This window comes from Mustela putorius, unplaced genomic scaffold, assembly GCF_011764305.1.
Source record: "Mustela putorius furo isolate JIRA1106 unplaced genomic scaffold, ASM1176430v1.1 tig00000083_pilon_pilon_pilon, whole genome shotgun sequence".
Lineage (NCBI taxonomy): Eukaryota > Metazoa > Chordata > Mammalia > Carnivora > Mustelidae > Mustela > Mustela putorius.
Window position 1 is genome coordinate 22,372,761 of NW_025421273.1, and position 17,338 is coordinate 22,390,098.

The following is a 17,338-nucleotide window of genomic DNA, read 5'->3' on the forward strand; positions in this document are numbered from 1 at the left end:
TTCTTTTTTTTTTTAATGTTTATTGGCCATTTGTTGAATGTTTGTGATGTTCCTCCTGATTTTCTAAGATGAAGCAAGAATCCTAAAACCTCTGAAGAGACGCCTTGCAAATAGATTACAAACGTCCTCTGCTGCCATCTTGTGGCAACTTCTGGCTTCTTGTGGCTTTTGCAACAACCCAAGAAGCCAAATTTTGTGGGAGTGGCAGATTCTGGGCACACTACAGAAGCTCTCAAGACCAAGCTCTGCCGAATTTTGGATGTCTGAGACATTTACAGTCATATGCTGCCCAAGGGGTCCTGACAGTGGGCTAATGGACATGACATTCAGTAGACATTACGGATTCCTTCTCATTCTCAGCTGATGATGTCATCAAGGAGTAGAATGGACTTTAAAATACTTGACTGGGCATGACTGCTGGATAGACCATGTTACCAGCACTATAGACTTGCCACAGAGAAGACAGTGCGAATGCAATGCAGCTCGTCCTCAAAAGGACCAATGCAACAATGGCTTCCCCCTTCTGCGTCTGCACCTCTGTGACTAGGAGCCGTCACCAGTGATTGGAACACAGATCTCTGCTATCTTTCCTCAAGGACAGGGTCCTTTTGGATGAAATGCATGTAGAGCTGTATTCATAGTCCTCAGCCAGGTTGTACATGAGATTACATGTGATATATCCCAGAAAATGATCCTGTTAATCTAGGGCAGTGTTTCTCAATCTTGGTCATCTATTAGAATCCCCTGAGGAAATTTTTTTTTTTTTTTTTAAGATTTACCCATCTTTTTGAGAGACAGAGTGAGTGTGAGCAGAGAGGGGCAAAGGGAGAGGAAGAAAGAATCTGAAGCAGGCTCCTCACTGAGCACAGAGCCTGATGTAGGGCTCGATCCCACGACCACAGACACCATGACCTGAGCCAAAACCAAAAGCCAGAAGCCCAGCAGACTTGAGCCATCCAGGCACCGCTCACCTGAGAAAATGTAAAACTTCACATGTTTGGGCCGCACCCCTAGCCAATTATATCAGCATCTCTAAGGATGGGACCTAAGTATCACCCACGTGAATCTATTGTGTGGGAGGGGCGGGGCATCATTGCGTGAGATAAAAAGACAGTTTATGCTCATAAGCAGTAGAGTATTCACGTGTTTTTAAATAAAGACCAACATAAAATGAAGAGGGAGATGAGTCACTATTTTGTACGTGTCTAATAAAATTTGTCATTTTTCTGTCTTCTGTGATTTGGGTTATTTAAGTTAGTTTCTGTGTGTATAGGTGCTTTCCTTCAAATTCACTTCCCTGTCTGGCTCTTTGCTATTGCTGCTTTGTGATGGTGCTGGCTTGCACGGTGTTCCCCCCACCCACCCCCAAATTCGCATCCACCTGGAATTGTGAATCTTTGGAAAGAGGTTGTCTGCAAATGTGATGAAATAGATATGAGGTCATTCTTGACGAGGACGGGTCCTGATCTAATGACTCCTTAGAAGCAGAAGGAAATTTGGACACAGGCACCCAAGGGCAGACTCCACGTGAAGACAGAGGCAGAGACTGGAGTGATACGTTGGAGGAACGCCGTGCATTGTCACAATCATCGGAGTCAATCAGAAGGGCGAGGAACAGACTCTCCAACACACTTTCTCTTCGGAAGGGGATTTCAGAGCCCCAGCTTCTAGAACTGGGAGAGAAGATGCTCCTGCTGCGTGAAGCCACCCACTCTGCTTGTTACAGTACCTCTAAGAAAAGGACACAGTGATGTAACTGGTACCTATCATATCAGAATATTTGTCAATAAGAAGATCAGAGTCAGATTTCCAAAATCATTCCTTTATTGTTCACACACACACACACACACACACACACATCTGTGACTTGCTGAACGTTCTCTAACTACAAGTCTAAGTTCCCAAGGAAGGAAGTGGGACACTCTTCACATCTTGCTCCCAAAGCTAACCTGGAAATCCAATGAAGGTATTACATATTGAAATTTTCATCAAAGGCTCAGATGATTAAAGCAAAGCTTCTAGAGATTAATAAAAAACAGGTGTACACGGTTTTTCACTCTTTGGCGCGTGAGCGCATGTTGCATATAAAATCACTGAACTCTGTAAACTCCGGGAGAGAAGGGTTTCTTTTCCAGAATTTGTAGGTGCTGTAGGTCAAGAACTCGTGCCGTTGGGTCTGTTTAAAAACTTTGTTCATACAGTCTGAGTGGAATGATGTCTATGAAAACCAATATTACCATTTTCCATACTGCAACAAAAATAAATATACCAAAAACATCACGTTACCTCTAAGATGAAGGATTTACATCATGGGTTACAAAGGCAATGTAATGGTCAGGAAAAGTACATGACAATTTGTGAAGTCTACAAAGAAGGTCAAAAGGTATATTCACATTCTGCTCCTTTTAAAACCAAGTACTGAAACAACCATTTTAGAGATAAATAAACTGAATGTATAAAATGTCATTAATTCAACCAGCATTTCTTCAATACCTTGTGTGTGCTAGCCCTCATTTTAAAAGACATCAGCACTGATTTTTATCTGGACATATCTAATGTCATTATGTAATTTTAAGATGTTATTAATTCTGTTTTATAAGCCCATCATATATTAATTATGATGACCTCCCCAGTCCCATCTGATGAATACAGTTTTAAAAAAGAAAAGTCTTACTTTTTGGCGATACAGTTTCAGCACTATAAAATACTAGAAAGGGAGATACAATTATTTTTTTTAATTATGATTACAGCTCAATAGCTGCATCCCCCACATTTTTTACCCTGATATGGACGTGGGCAGAGTAAATTCATGAGAGACACAGGTCAAGAGGGAAGAGAGAGTAGTAAAAATGAAGCATACAGGGTCACCACAGAGTGAAGCGCAGGCTACAGAGTCAAAATGAAAAGTAGTAAAAACAGTTATAAAGTAAAGTGCCAAGTCCCCAAGACAGAGGAACTGCAAACAAGAAACAAGAAGGTTGGTTAAGGACGCTGAGAAGAGTAAGCGAGAGGAAGAACATCGTTAAAACAAGCACAAGAAAGTCGATACAGAGAAGACTCCTGAACAGAAGTGACCCCCTACTTAAAAAAGACCAAGCATAATTTCATCAGAGCTCATCTTCTGCAAGCTCTCTGAGGTCAGTACCACTTAGAAAATGACCCTCCCACACCCCTGAACTCTGCAGAAATTTGTCTACTTACTCATCGTACACGTCCTCAGAGTCCATTCGACGATAGTACTTGGCCAGCTTCACAGCGAAAATGATGGCTGGGAGTAAAAAGATGGTTGCTTTCCCTATGCCAAACCAGAACAAATTCTAGGGAAGAAAAGAGAATCAGGAGGATTAAGTGCCTGAAGATGGGGAATGGGAAACAGCAGTTGCTGGGGATGGAAATCACTTCCTTGTGCAATTTTTTTTTAAGGAGTTTGAATGTTGTTCATGGAGACCATTTGTGAACTAAATACGAGTCAGTCACTGTGTGAGGCACTGTGTATTGCTGTAAGTCTTTAAATCTTCCTGAAAACCTTGACTCGGTCTTATTATTATATTTATTTTACAAACGAGGAACAGCGGCAGGAGGTGGAGAAGCAAGGGTTTGAATCTAGAATCCCACAAGATGGCGTTTCTTTGCTGCCAAGGAGAAGAGCAGGACCCTCCAGCCAGCCTGAGCTTAATCCTTTTCATGAGTTGTGTGATGTGCTAATTCACCTTTCTGGCCCATCAGAACAGCAGGACCACTGCATCCTCATCCCAAGACAGCACAGTGTGGAAAAGGCATTCTTACGGGGCTTTCAATAAACATTCCATATTTAATTTAACCAATTTTAGGGCAGATCATAGGCTGTGTTCAACCCTACTTTGTCTAAAAATCCGCTTAAAGTATTTTCAAAAATAGTTGCTAACATTCGTACATCGGATTCACATAGGAACTAGGGTTTATGTCCTTTCTTGAAGAAGCTGAAGTTCCATCTCATAACACGGAGGCCCCCTCCCTACAAGGCGAACATGCTGGTCAGTCTGGAGTCTAGTTTCCTGACAAAATCAATGCCCAGAGTTCGTTCTTACGGTTTAGACCACCTGGCTATAAAGCGGTAGGTGAGTGGTGGTTCTTCCATCAAGAGGGGCATCGGTCCTCGGCTTGCCCATAGCACCCTGCTAGCTTTTGTAGGGGTGACACCCAACACTGTCTAACCTTACTCACCAATCACAACGAATGCAGCTGGGAACAACCAGCATGACCCTGGGGGCATGGTGCCCTAGCCAGCGTCTTACACTTGGCCGTCTTACACTTGGCCGACTTCGGGAGATACACAGTCAGCCGCTGCCGCTGCCTTAGGATGCTTAGGGCCACCTCCCCAGCCCACCGCAAGACAAAGGCAGCTTGAATGTCACAATGCCGCGCGGCCACCTCCCCCACCCCCGCCACCGGCCATGGCTCAGCTACTGCAGTTCTGCTCTTCTCCTGATGGGATGAACTGTCAAATGGCAGTGGCCCCTCTTGGCCCAGAATTTCCCGTAAATTTGTTCTTCTTCCCCATCCCCCAACATCCTTTTATTGGCAGGTTTCTATGCTACACTTGTTTTGAGAGGTTTTGAAGCTTGATGACAACCGTATCCTTTTACTGGAAGCTGCCATAATTCTTCCGGGAACAATCAAGATATAAAAGAAACATGTTAGTCAGTCTGGAGTCTTTTTTCTTCGCCAAATCAATGCCCAGAGCTCTTTCTTACTATTTAAACCACCCAGCTCTAGAGCTCCAGCCTACATCTTCCTGAGCAGCCTCCAGACCTCCCCTGCCCTGGGCCCCCATTATTTGTGGAAAGGCATCTGATGGTTGGGTGATTGGAGTAGCTGGGGAAGGTGGTGAACACTGGACACGAGGAGATCAGTTCAGAATCCATGAGGTTAGCTCAGAACCCCTAAGGAGGGTTCAAATGAAGCCATCAGGGAGGGTCTGAGCAGCAGGACAAAGGAGTTAGAGGCTGGGGAGGAGGGAAGGTGGTAAGGAAGCCACGCCTTGGGTCCTGCACAGAGAGTGCAGGAGTGCTTCCATTCAGGTGTAAAAGTCCGTCCTGCAGACAGATGGTCATGTGAATGTGGGACAGGGCGTTGGACAGATGGAGCGATACAGATGTACTTCAACAAACAGTTGTCTGATCACCATTTATTCAATTGCCTACACCAAGCAATGTGCCAGATGACAGGGACTCAGCAACACACGGGCTCTCTGCTCAGGGAGTCAAGAGTCTAGAGTGCACCGCAGAGGACACGTCTTAATCAAAGAACCATACAAATGTTCAATTCAAACAGCAATCACACCTCTAAAGGAAAAGCATGGTGCTCTGTCAGAGTGTAGAAAAGGGAGCCCAGTCTAGGTGGGATGATCAGAAAAGGCTTCCTGGAAAAAAATACATGGTTTTTTCCCCGCCATGTGTTTTTTTTAATTAATTATTTTTATTGTCATATAATGTATTATTTGCCCCAGTGGGTACAGGTCTGTGAATCATCAGGCTTACACACTTCACAGCACTCATAATAGCGCATACCCTCCCCAATGTCCATAATCCAACCACCTTCTCCATACCCAACAACCCTCAGTTTGTTTTGGGAGATTAAGAGTCTCTTGTGGTTTGTCTCCCTCCCAATCTCATCTTGTTTCATTTTTTCCTTCCCTACCCTACAAACCCCCCACTCTGCCTCTCAAATTCCTCATATCAGAAAGATCATATGATAATTGTCTTTCTCTGATTGACTTATTTCACTCAGCATAATCCCCTCTAGATTCATCCACATCATTGCAAATGGCAAGATTTCATTTCTCTTGATGGCTGCATAGTATTCCATTGTACATATACCACATCTTCTTTAACCATTCATCTGCTGATGGACATCTAGTTTCTTTCCATAGTTTGGCTATCGTGGACATTGCTGCTATAAACATTCGGGTGCACGTGCCCTTTCAAATCACTACATTCGTATCTTTAGGGTAAATACCCAGTAGTGTAATTTTTGGGTGATAAGGTAGCTCTATTTCCAACTCTTTTGAGGAACCTCTATACTGTTTTCCAGAGTGGCTGTACCAGCTTGCATTCCCACCAACAGTGTAGGAGGGTTCCCCTTTCTCTGCATCCTTGCCAACATCTATCATTTCCTGACTTGTTAATTTTAGCCATTCTGACTGGTGTGAGGTGGTATCTCATTGTGGTTTTTATTTTTATTTCCCTGATGCTGAATGAAAAGGACATGTTTGATCTAAGACCAGAACATTATTCACTAGTAATAGCAAACATGTATTGAGTGTCAACGTATCAGTTATGATGTTAAGGGTTTGACATATAATCTCTCAATGAGCCATTGAAATAGCCCACTTAGGTGATAAGTTCAATAATTTTTCAAAGTCATGGAGTTCACAAAATGTAGAAGTAGAATCTGAATCCACAGCCTGTGTTCTCATTCCCTGATGGACTTAGAGCTAGAGTTAGCCAGGTTGGATGTGGGTGTGGAGGGGAAGAATGAGAGAGAGAGAGAGAGAGAGAGAGCATGGAGCCTCCAGTCCAGGTAGCAGAAAAAGCACATGCAAAGGCCCTGAGGTGGGGACATTATGATAGAGTTAAAATGTGAAAGAAAACATGTGTCTGGAGAATGGCGAGAAAGGTGATCAAAGAGTACAGAAATGTGGCCTCAATGGGAAGGGACCCAAGCATGCAGGGCCTGGTGTATTCAGCTAAGGACCCTGATCTTCACGGGGGATAACCACAGGAAGCCACTCAAGTGCTTCCAGCAGAGGAAGGAAGGTGCTCCCAGAGAGTGTTGGCTTGCAGAGACCATCAGTGTATATTGAGTAGTGAATAGAGCTAAAGAATACACTTGACTAATTGGAACTTATCATCCCAGTGGTAATATCTCAAGGGGCTTTTAAATAAAAAATTAAATTTAGTTTGCTATAGCTTTGGGGTTATATATCTGTATCTATATCTCTGTATATAGTTGCACTATCTATATCATCTATATCTATATCGTTGCACTAAGAATTATTTTGAACATCGGCAATCTGCCTACTAGTGAGTGCTTCTTCTCAACTATTCTAGACAAATAGTTTTCTTCATGAGGGTCTCCTGACTTCTATACATGTAATTCTAGGAAGGAACAAAGGTATGCAGCTAGGTCTTTGACTTTTTCTAGTGTGTTAGGTATCATAACACATTCATGTAAATTTTAGATTTTAGGTCTTGGATTCAACAACTGTAACAGACCCAAGTGCAAAACTAGTTTAAATCCGAGGGTGTACTACAATCTGCCAACAAACCCTGAAGAGCGACGAGTTTTTTGTGTTTCCTTATTTTGAAAGATGAAATTCTTACCATGGGGTCGATAATGTAGCTACACAGAAAGACATTCACGGCAGAGTCTAAAGCGGTGGCCACGGGTTTGCAGGCTGCAATTTGCTCAGTAATCTGTGGGGTAAGAAACACAGGAGAACTTTGAACCATGCCCACAAATATCCACAAGAATTAGATGTGCCATTTATCCTTGACCTGTTCTCAAAAAAGGGATCTTTACACTGTCTCAGATACGGAGCTGTGAACTGTTGGCCATAGATGACCTCAACGATGTATATACAAGTAGGTGCTCAAAAGCGAGATGGTGATTCTATCTGAGCCTGAGTCTCTGATTTCTGCACTTGTTACCCGGAACAGTAAGACCCACCCTGCCAGGCTCCCGAGAGAGTGCAGAAGTCCAGGTGTCTAGCTCAGGGTCTCAGTCTGAATTTCTCGCCTGACCCCTTTGAAATCTGACAAAGGATATGGGGGAAAAAATGGAAGTCTAATTAAACAATATTTATATTGTTTAGACGAGCGCTTGGCAAACTTTTTCTATAAAGGACCAGAGAGTCAATATTTTCAACCTTCCAGCACTTGCTGGACTCTGCCCCCGTATGGGGATAGCAGTCACAGATGATGAAGAAATGAGGATGCAACTGTGCACCAATAAACTTGTGTGCCCAGAAACAGCGCCACCTGCTGACTCCATTTCAGAAGACTGAAAACTATGAACTCCTTAATGACGTGACAATGATTTTTTTATAACCAATTAAATTAATTTTATTTCTTTTTTTAATTTAAACTAGACAAACTATAGTACATCTCTAGTTTCAGATGTAGCGTTCAACAATTCTTCAACCGTGTATACCACCCAGTGCTCATACAAGTTTAATTAATCACAAACAGATGCTCCAATCCCATTGACTTAAGATAATTATATTCATTCATTTAAAAAGAACTTCTGAGTGCGTACAATGAGCTAGATGTTAGCTCTTTGGCGCAGGGGTGTGTTCTATTTCTTTTCCTTTATGGGTAGGGGTTCACCTTCACCTTTTCTTCCACCTATACCTTACAAGGCAACCCATGTTAACGACCTCATTTTGTTTTTTGAAGATTTTATTTATTAACTTGACAGAGATCACAAGTAGGCATGACCTGAGCCGAAGGCAGAGGCTTTAACCCACTGAGCCACCTAGGTGCCCTTAACGACCTCATTTTTACCAAACTCAGACAATCCTGTACACTTTTTCTAGGCTTTTTAATGGTTGGTTTTACAAAAAGTGGGGTAGGAGCCATATTCGGTATTTTTTCTGCATCTTATTTTTCTTACTTATTTCTACCCTGTGAAAATCTCTCCTAGACCCCTGGCATAACTGATCTACTTTGTACCAAAGGCCAACTAATATACCCACGGTGTGGCTCTTTTATGACTTAACCAGTCCTGTCCAGATTCACTTGGGTTTTCGGGCATTTGCTTCATATTCTCTGTATGAATGTGACCAAACTGTGGTTCCTTTGTCTGGTGGAGGAAATGCACAGCGTCGAGTGGCCACGGTGGCGATGATGATAATACATTTCTTCTGCCCCTACTCACCTGTGTGTGCATGCCCTTTGCCCCAGCCCTGAGAAGACCCTGAGGTCTTCACATCTGGGAGGCGGGAGGAGGTATCAGCATAGACATCAGAAAGCTGAGCCTTGAAGGAGAACCAGGCTCAGGGCCCAGATGGTGGGGACTGGAGGCAGGGACAGGGAGGGGGAGATGACACAGTGGGAATCACATGGAGAAAGGTGAACATTTCAGAGAGTCAAGTGGTTGGGTGTGGCTGTAATATGGGAGTGGGGCAGCAAAGCGGGAAGAAATGGCCGGTAGTCTTGATTCATGCAGCCGAGGGCCAGGAATAGATATGAGACAGTCGACGCTGCACGGGGTAGTCTAAATTTTCCTGAGTCCCTAGGCTTCTCAAAGTCTGTCTTGGCTGGCAGCAAGTAGTCATGCAACTGAAGTAACTCCGCGGTAAGCATCCCCCTCCCAGCCCCTGCGCCAGTGGAATAACCCTCAGAGGCAAGTGGACCCAAAGCCCAAGATGACAAAAGGCATTTTCCAAGCCACTAAACTCCGTGGGTCGGTTGCTGGGAGAATATGCTGCCTTAAAACCACACTACCCCTAACTTCCTCTTCTAATGTATTCACAGAGACCCAACCATTATGGACTGAATCAGGTCCCCCAAAAGTTCATGTGTTAAAGTCCTACCCCTTGGATTCTTGGAATGTGACTGGAATGTGGAGGTAGGGTCTTTAAAGAGGCAGTTCAGTTCAAATGAAGTCATTAGGGTGAGTCCTAATCCAATATAACTAGTGCTTTTGTAAAAGAAGAGAAAATTTGGTCACAGACCTGCATAGAGGGATGACCATGTGAAGATGCAGGGAGAAGACGGCCACCTACAAGCCAAGGAGAGGGGCCTCTGAAGAAACCCACCCTGCTGACACCTTGGTCCTGGACTTCCAGCCTCCAGAATTGTGAAAAAACAAACTTCTGTACCTCAAGCCACCTCTAGTAGACTCATAAAACAACTACCTGACAGGCTTGGAGGGGCCCGCGTCAGGAACACACCATCACTACAAAGAGAACTCACAGTTCACTGGGGAGACAGAGTCAAGTATGGCAGGAACCCCCATAATGGTGAGCAAAGCAGCTGGGGGAAAAAGTGAGGGGTATGTTCTCCAAGTCGGTGGGCAGGTCTGAGAAGGGGTCCAGTGTGGATGACACGTGCTGAGTCTTAGGACCCCCACTCCTCATGGTCCCCATGTTCAAGGTCCTTTGCTTACCTCTTACTCAATTACTAGGAATTTAACTTTATTTCCTCCTGATTTTATCCTAGAACATGATTGTCCTAACACATGGCCCTCTTATGTTCCTTAAAGATAAACTACTTACTGAGATCTTGACCCACTGCAGATAGTGTTCAAAGTATCCTATTATCGTGTTCCCGTACTTTGTACTTTCCTGGAAAGAAATCAGAGAGTAGTAAAATCATTAAGAGGACTATCTCATACTCTCTGCAGCCCCGTGATGATGGGCTCACACCCTCTTACTTCAACAATAACTGAGGAGATGCGAGTTTTGAGGAAGTCCTGAGCAGAATCCAGAGAGGAAAGGATATTGGCCACTTTCACCTGGAAAACACAGCAATGGATAGGGTATCAAGTGATGAAGGGATTTAACGAAACGGCATGGGGATACAAGTGCTGTTACCTGGGCCCCACACCACAGACTTGTTAGTTAAGAAGACCACCGAACCAGCCCTCTGAAGGCAGGGGAATGAGAGGAGTATGTGATAAGCACTCACTTTGTTCCAGACACTGGGCCAAGCTCTTAATCCAAGTCACCTCATTGAGTCCAAGATTCCCCCTTATCCACAATTTCCTTCAATAGGGATCTAGGCGCAGATGATCCTCCTTCAGACGTATGGTCAGAAGGTCAATAGTAGCTAATGCTCCATCACATACCTACACCATTCCCCTCACTTTGTCCCATCACTCAGGCGTTTTATCATCTCACCTCATCATGGGAAGAAGGGGGAGTTCAGCACGGTAAGGTATTTTGAGCAAGAAAGCACATTCACATAACTTCCATTACAATATATTGTTTTAATTGTTCTATTTTATTATTGATTATCATTGCTACCCTCTTGTTGTGCCTAATTTATCACTTCAACTTTATCAGAGCTGTGTATGAATCAGGAAAATCATAGTACAATAGGGTTCAGTACTCTCTGTGGTTTCAAGCCTCCTCTGAATACATTCCCCAAGGATGGGGGAGGGGGCCCTCTGGTATAAACGGGCTGTCGGAAGGCATTGTGTTAGGCTACCTTCACAGAGGATTTAGCTGACCCTGCTTGATGTCACCAGGCTGAAGACATAAAATCTGGGATTGTATCTAAGTATTTCACACAGATAAGAATCCCCACAAGGCAACTTGGGTCAAGAGCTGATTTCCACCCCAATTCGCCCCCACACTGGCTCCTTGTGAAGGGCAAGGCATAGCTGCACACCGTCACCCTGAATAAAGGAGGCATAGGACAGTAAGGGACCAGGGTGCAGTCCCCAGTCTCTCTCCAGCTCCCCTTGGCATGGGACAAAGGTGATTAGAGGTATAGCAATGGTCCCCAAGCACAGTAAACCTACAGGAATAGTCTTTGAGGCACTCAGGGTCTTGGTATATCAATCAAGTAGCAGGCTCAGTGTGCTCAGTGAGCATACCAGCTACAAATGAAGGAGCTCACAGTTCACAGGGGAGACCCATGTGGCAAGAAGCCCTGTGACAAAGGTCTGCAAAGGCAGTTGTGAGGAAAGCGCAAGGAAGACCATGGAGTTTTCCGTTGTGGCTGACATCCCAAACCTCTCATGGGCAGCTTATTCTGCTCAGTAAGGAAATATATTTTGAGTTGCCTATTGGCATTGAGGATACAAGATGCACACAGCACAGCCACAGATCTCAGTTTCTGCTGTGGGGGTGTCTGTGGTCCAAGGGAGACTCCTGTGCTCCTGAGCGCTGATACCTTCCTAGGCCTAGCTTCTCATAGGATAGGGACTTATTCTCGGGGTGTGGGGCTACGTCCCTACCCCATGATGACAGGTCTGGCCACGTCAGGTCACTTGCTCTGGGCCAACAGAACATAGGCAGAATGGCAGTGTGCTGGTTCTAAGCAGTCACTGAAAGGGCAACCTGTTTCCATTCACCCTCTGATTGCCTGTCCTCTACCTGGAGGAGATGGGGTGGCCCAGACAGGAGCTGCTCCTTCAGGGTGGGTCTCTGGGTAGGCAGAAGGGTGCAGAAGCCTGCTCTGGACCCAACAGTGGTAATGCCATTGTGGTCAGAAGCCACTGGATTCTGCAGGCAGCGTTATCTCAGTAACAGTGACTGTGCATCACACATCAAGACACAGCTTTTAATTGTGTGTCCAACAGGGCACCAAGGTGAGACATACTTGTAGAAAGCAAGTGGTAGGAAAAACCCAGTTTGGCATTCAAAATAAGTAGATAGCCAAGACTTTTGTTTTTTATGTTTTTTTTTTTTTAATAAACATAAATACTTGTAAAACCAGTATCTCTGAGAGTCTGTGTGTGCTTTTACGATAAGACTCCTCCCCCCACCCCACCCCACCAGGACAGGAAAGGAAAATAAGTTTTTACCCTCAATCCACTGCTTTTGAGTTGAAGTTCCTTGATGCTTTGGTAGATAGTGCTCTGGTGAACAAACACACATGATATTTTCCAACTTATGACCTGAACCAGCAAGATCACATGCCTATGTCTCCTCACCCCCCACCCCCCCACTGTCAGCCAGCCATCAGAGCTGACTTTACTCTGTAACGGTTTCATTCTAGAAGAAAACAGCAGATGCAAGTAACGATAGCTCTGGTGTCAGGAAAGCTGAAGAAGGAAATCGGGATATGTCTTCTAGAGCATCATGCCCCATGCAAGGTGCCAGAAAAACCTCATTGAGTCGGGTTTGCTCAAACTGGCAGGAACTACTCAAAAGAAATTCCACCCAAACTGCCCAGAGTAGTTTAATCTGAATGGTTTAGATCAGGGAGTGGTAAAAACAAAAATCAGATAGTAAATATTTTAGGCTTTGCGCACCATACCCTGTTCAAAGCACTCAACTTGGTCATTTTAATTTAATTTAATTTTAAACTTTGCCCTTTTAGCTGAAAGCAGCCATAAATCATCTGTAAATAAGATGGCATGGCTGTGTTCCAATAAAACTTTATAAAAACAAACAAAAGGCTGGATTTGGCCCACAAATTGTAGTTTTGGGGGCCATAGTTTCCTAACCCCTGGTTTAGATTTTAGGTCACATGTACAGAGCTATTTGCCTGTTTGCAGACAGGTTACCCCAGCTCTGGGGCAAGGCTGATGAGCCTTGTGTCTCCTTGAAGGAAAGCATTTAAGAAACAGGGAAAACCCAGCTTAAAATTTTAACAAATCTGTGCTAGGCATATACAAGGAGAGCAGAAAATTGGCATGTGCATAGCATACAACAAGCAGAAAATTCAATTTTCTTTGTGCATATGCTAATGAGCTAGAAAGTCAGAAGGGAAAAAGAGATACAGAAAGAGAGAGACATGGTAAAACTCATTCTAGAAGGTTCCACAATCGAAGTCAAGTGGACTGATCTGCTTCTCCAAACCTGAGCAAGCCACTCTGTAACAGGTTTCCCACACATGTGTAATAATTCCTGATGTTTACAGAGTCTCTCTGGGACACCAGCCCCTATATCTCCAGGAACCAGGTGACCACAGGGCAGGATCCATTCCCACCCTTTTCTAATGAGAGATGGATAGCCCTAAGACTTTGTGGAGGCAAAAGCAGGACCTGAAATCAGTTCTCCCTGACTCCAGAGCCCATGTCCTTTCCCTGCTACAAACTACATTTCTTGAATTTGGGGAAAGAAGCCAGAAGGCAGCAAGAAGAAAAACATAGGGGAAGTCAGAACAGAGGCTACGAGAGGAGAAAGGAACCATCGCCCATCAGATCAGTGAACAGAGCTAAACGAGGCAGAGAGAAAAGGACTTACCCTTGCCTTTCCATATTTCTTGGCAGGGTTTGGAGAAAAAGAATTTGAGAATAAGTAAGTGTGAGTGAGTCCAGGGCACAGCCAGCAGCTCTCCAGTGAGGTGCTTGGCTTCCGGGGGGCCTATTGAAGGCCAAGGGAACCAGAGCACGGTATGTGGGTCAACCCCAGAGTTTATCGACCTGGTCACAGGCAAGCGGAAAAGTCAAGGAGATAAAGCACGAAAGGAGTGGTGACAATTGAAAATGTCTTTTTTGAAACCCAGCTTTTACCATTTATTTTTTTTTTTTTTAAGATTTATTTATTTCAGAGAGAGAGAGAGAGGGCGCAAGTGTGGAGGGGAGGGGCAGAGGGAGAGGGACAAGCAGACTCCCTGCAGAGCTCAGAGCCTGAATCGGGGCTCCATCTCACGACTCTGAGATCAAGACCTGAGCTGAAATCAAGAGTCAGATGCTCAACTCACTGAGCCACTCGGGTGCCCCTGCTATCACTTATTTGTATCATAGCTCAGTTTCTTAGCCTGAGGCCAGCTGGATTTGACCCACGTGTGCGATGCAGATGCTTCATTAGTCTAAATGAAAGCCAGCCAGTGAGATGGGCTTTTGCTCTGGTCCCGGGGAAACCCCAAAGGTTGTGGGTTGTTACCATTGACTGTTCCAAAGGAATGACTTGGCCACGGTGAACTGTTCTAATAGTTTGTGCATTATTTTTCAGGGACTGTTTCAAACTTCCTTGGGGCTACAAGGAAAACAAAATAAACAAAGATCAACACCATCCTCTGGACTCTGGAGCACTCTCTCTAACAGCATGAGCTCAGGACAGGGTTGTGACAAGCTTGCAGCCCTCCTTGCACGCTTGTGGGTGTGGGGACTGCCAGGAAGGGCATCGCCAAGACACCCTATCTTGAATGTTAGAATTATGAACTCTCAGAGGCCACTCAATGCCATGAGGCTTTCCTGAGTGCTGGAGGCTGTGCTCTCTTTCTCACCTCATCATCACAGAGCTGCTGTAAAGTCCAATTTCCAGCAGCTGTATCCCCATTTTACTGATGAAAAACCCAAGCTCAACTTAAACCACACTTAAATAGTGTTTAATATATAAATGTGTAACAATTTTATTGCTCCCATTTTATAGACAAGGAAACTAAGGCACAGAGGGGTGAAACATTTCGTCCAAGTTTTTATCATTAGGAAGTGTCTGAGTCAGGATTTAATCCCAGTCTTTGCCCAGAGCCCAGGCTCCTCATCCCCATGATCTGTTGCTTCTCGAAAGGGGTGCATTTGAGCCATTTAGTCATCATCCGCCAGGGGAAGTAAAGAGCAGAAGTTTGCCTGGCTTGGCTGATGTCTTTACCTTCCCTTATCCTCTTGTTACTGGTGACGCAAAGCACCAAATGGAATCTTCTCCCGTTCCCTACACTTCGAGAAAAATGTGTGTGCGCATGCACCTGCGTGCACACGTGTTTAGTGGTAGAGGGGTTGATGGGTGTGAAAGCAGAGATAGTTCTAAAGCAGGGAGAGCTCCACTGCCATGAGCAGAGGTCGGGGGCAGCTCCGGGCATTCTGACACCTCCCTGGAACCACTCATGTGCTCACAGACTTCTGGGCCACACGGCAATGGCAGCTGGTGGGAAGTCTTGACATGCCCAGGAGAGAGCCATTTCTAACCAAAGGTTACTTGTGGTATAGGAAGACTAGTATGGACATATGACATCTCTAACAATTACAACACTTAGAACGGGACTACTTGAACTCACCAAATGGTCAGCTTTTGCTTCTAGATCACTTGCAAAGGCTAAAAGATTCACTTTGGTGGGAGCTTTACCCATCTACAAAAGAGGGAGAAGAAAACTGCATCATGGCTGTGGGATTTTTTAAGTCTTAACAATATCTAATAGACAACAGAGTGAATTATGCTCCATAAAATAAGGCTGGAAACTCTTACAGAGGTGACAACAGCTGCACTCTTATTTATACATGTAAAACCATATTATTTTTATTCAACTACATGATCCAACCATAAAAAGAAATCAAGTACTGATCTATGCTATAATGGAGTTGACTCTCAAAAACTTTTAGGTTACATAAAAGGGAAGCAGTAAAGACCATTAAACACAGAAGGCCACATGTTGTATGACTCCGCTCATATGACATATCCAGGATCGGTAAATTCATAGGAGCAGAACATAGATTAGTATTTGCCAGGCCTGGGAGGTGGGGGAAGGGGAACAACTATGTAAGGGGAATGAGGCTTCTTTTTTGGGAGATAAAGATATTTTAGAACTGGATAGAAGCAGTAGTTGAGCAACACTGTCATTATACTACAAGCTAATGAATTGCTCTCTTTTTTTTTTTTGAATTTAAAAATTTATCTTAAAGATTTTATTTTTAAGTAATCTTTCCACCCTTCGTGGAGCTCGAACTCACAACCCTGAGATCAAGAGTCGCATGCTCTACTGACGGAGCCAGCCAGGAACCCCAGAATTGCTCACTTTAACATAGTTAATTTATGTTATGTAAATTTCATCCCAATAATTTAAAAAAGGAAAGAAAAACAAAACAAAAAACCAGAGGTATATGCTGTTATTTTTTTTCCCTCAAAGATCAGGCATGAACGCACGGACGCACCTCAGCCAAGTAGACATTATAGTCTATGGTGTCTATGCCCGAAGAGCTGAAGTTCATCAGGTTTTCTCTCCCTGCGGCGTCCAACAGCACAATATTGTCAATATTTACATTCAGATTTTTAAAATCTTTGCTTATGTTTCCAGCATGCTGCATGATAAAAAGAAAAGTTACAAGGAAGCCCATTCTTCAAGAATGCCACATACTTTCACACATTAAAAGAGCAATGACACAAGACAACAAAACCACAGATGAACATTTGACTGGCATTTCTTCCTGGTACTCTTCTCTCCCCTCCCGCTCCTTCCCTGTATCCCTGCCTCCTTCCTTATGCCCCACGCCAGGCACTGTGTGAGGAACTGGGATGCAGAGCAAAATAATACTCCATCTCAGCCCTCAGAGTCCTCAAAGGAAGAGGCAGTGTCATAATAAAGGCACACGAACTGCATCAGGACCCCACGGGCAGGGAAGAGTCTGCCCAGGTCAGTGTCCTAGACAGGGCAATGGAGAGGAGGTGGCTTCTGAATGGGTCTGGACAAAGAGAGATTTTGAAAGGGGTCAGGCAGGCTGTATCCCAGGGGAAGGAGGTAGCATGCCCTGGAATTGCATAGTGAGGACACTTGAGATCACGGGGACATGGCTGGTGATTTGGGGTTGTCCTAGGGAGCAATCAGCATGTAGTGCCTGAGTATCCCGAGCACTCTGTTTCTGGTGCACAGAGAACATGACACACAGCATGATGCCAAATCAGCAGAGGGCATCTGGTGAGGGCTTGAATTATATTTATATGGACATGCAAGGAATATTTAGG

At 44.4% G+C, this 17,338-nt stretch overlaps 1 protein-coding gene across 18 annotated transcripts in view; it reads right to left on the minus strand.

Annotated features, from left to right (window-relative positions):
- Positions 1-1,806: 1,806 nt before the first annotated feature.
- PROM1 (prominin 1) overlaps positions 1,807-17,338 on the minus strand; it is a 134,675-nt gene continuing 119,143 nt past the window's right edge. For all 18 annotated transcript variants that reach the window (XM_045075853.1, XM_045075820.1, XM_045075819.1 and 15 more), the window contains 9 exons: positions 16,531-16,677; positions 15,660-15,731; positions 14,549-14,641; positions 12,520-12,573; positions 10,420-10,500; positions 10,262-10,330; positions 7,365-7,457; positions 3,202-3,317; positions 1,807-2,248 (listed from right to left, as the gene is read on the minus strand). In XM_045075853.1, coding sequence (XP_044931788.1) covers positions 2,194-2,248; positions 3,202-3,317; positions 7,365-7,457; positions 10,262-10,330; positions 10,420-10,500; positions 12,520-12,573; positions 14,549-14,641; positions 15,660-15,731; positions 16,531-16,677 — 780 coding nt within the window. In that variant the 3' untranslated portion in view covers positions 1,807-2,193. The remainder of the gene's footprint in view (positions 2,249-3,201; positions 3,318-7,364; positions 7,458-10,261; positions 10,331-10,419; positions 10,501-12,519; positions 12,574-14,548; positions 14,642-15,659; positions 15,732-16,530; positions 16,678-17,338) is intronic.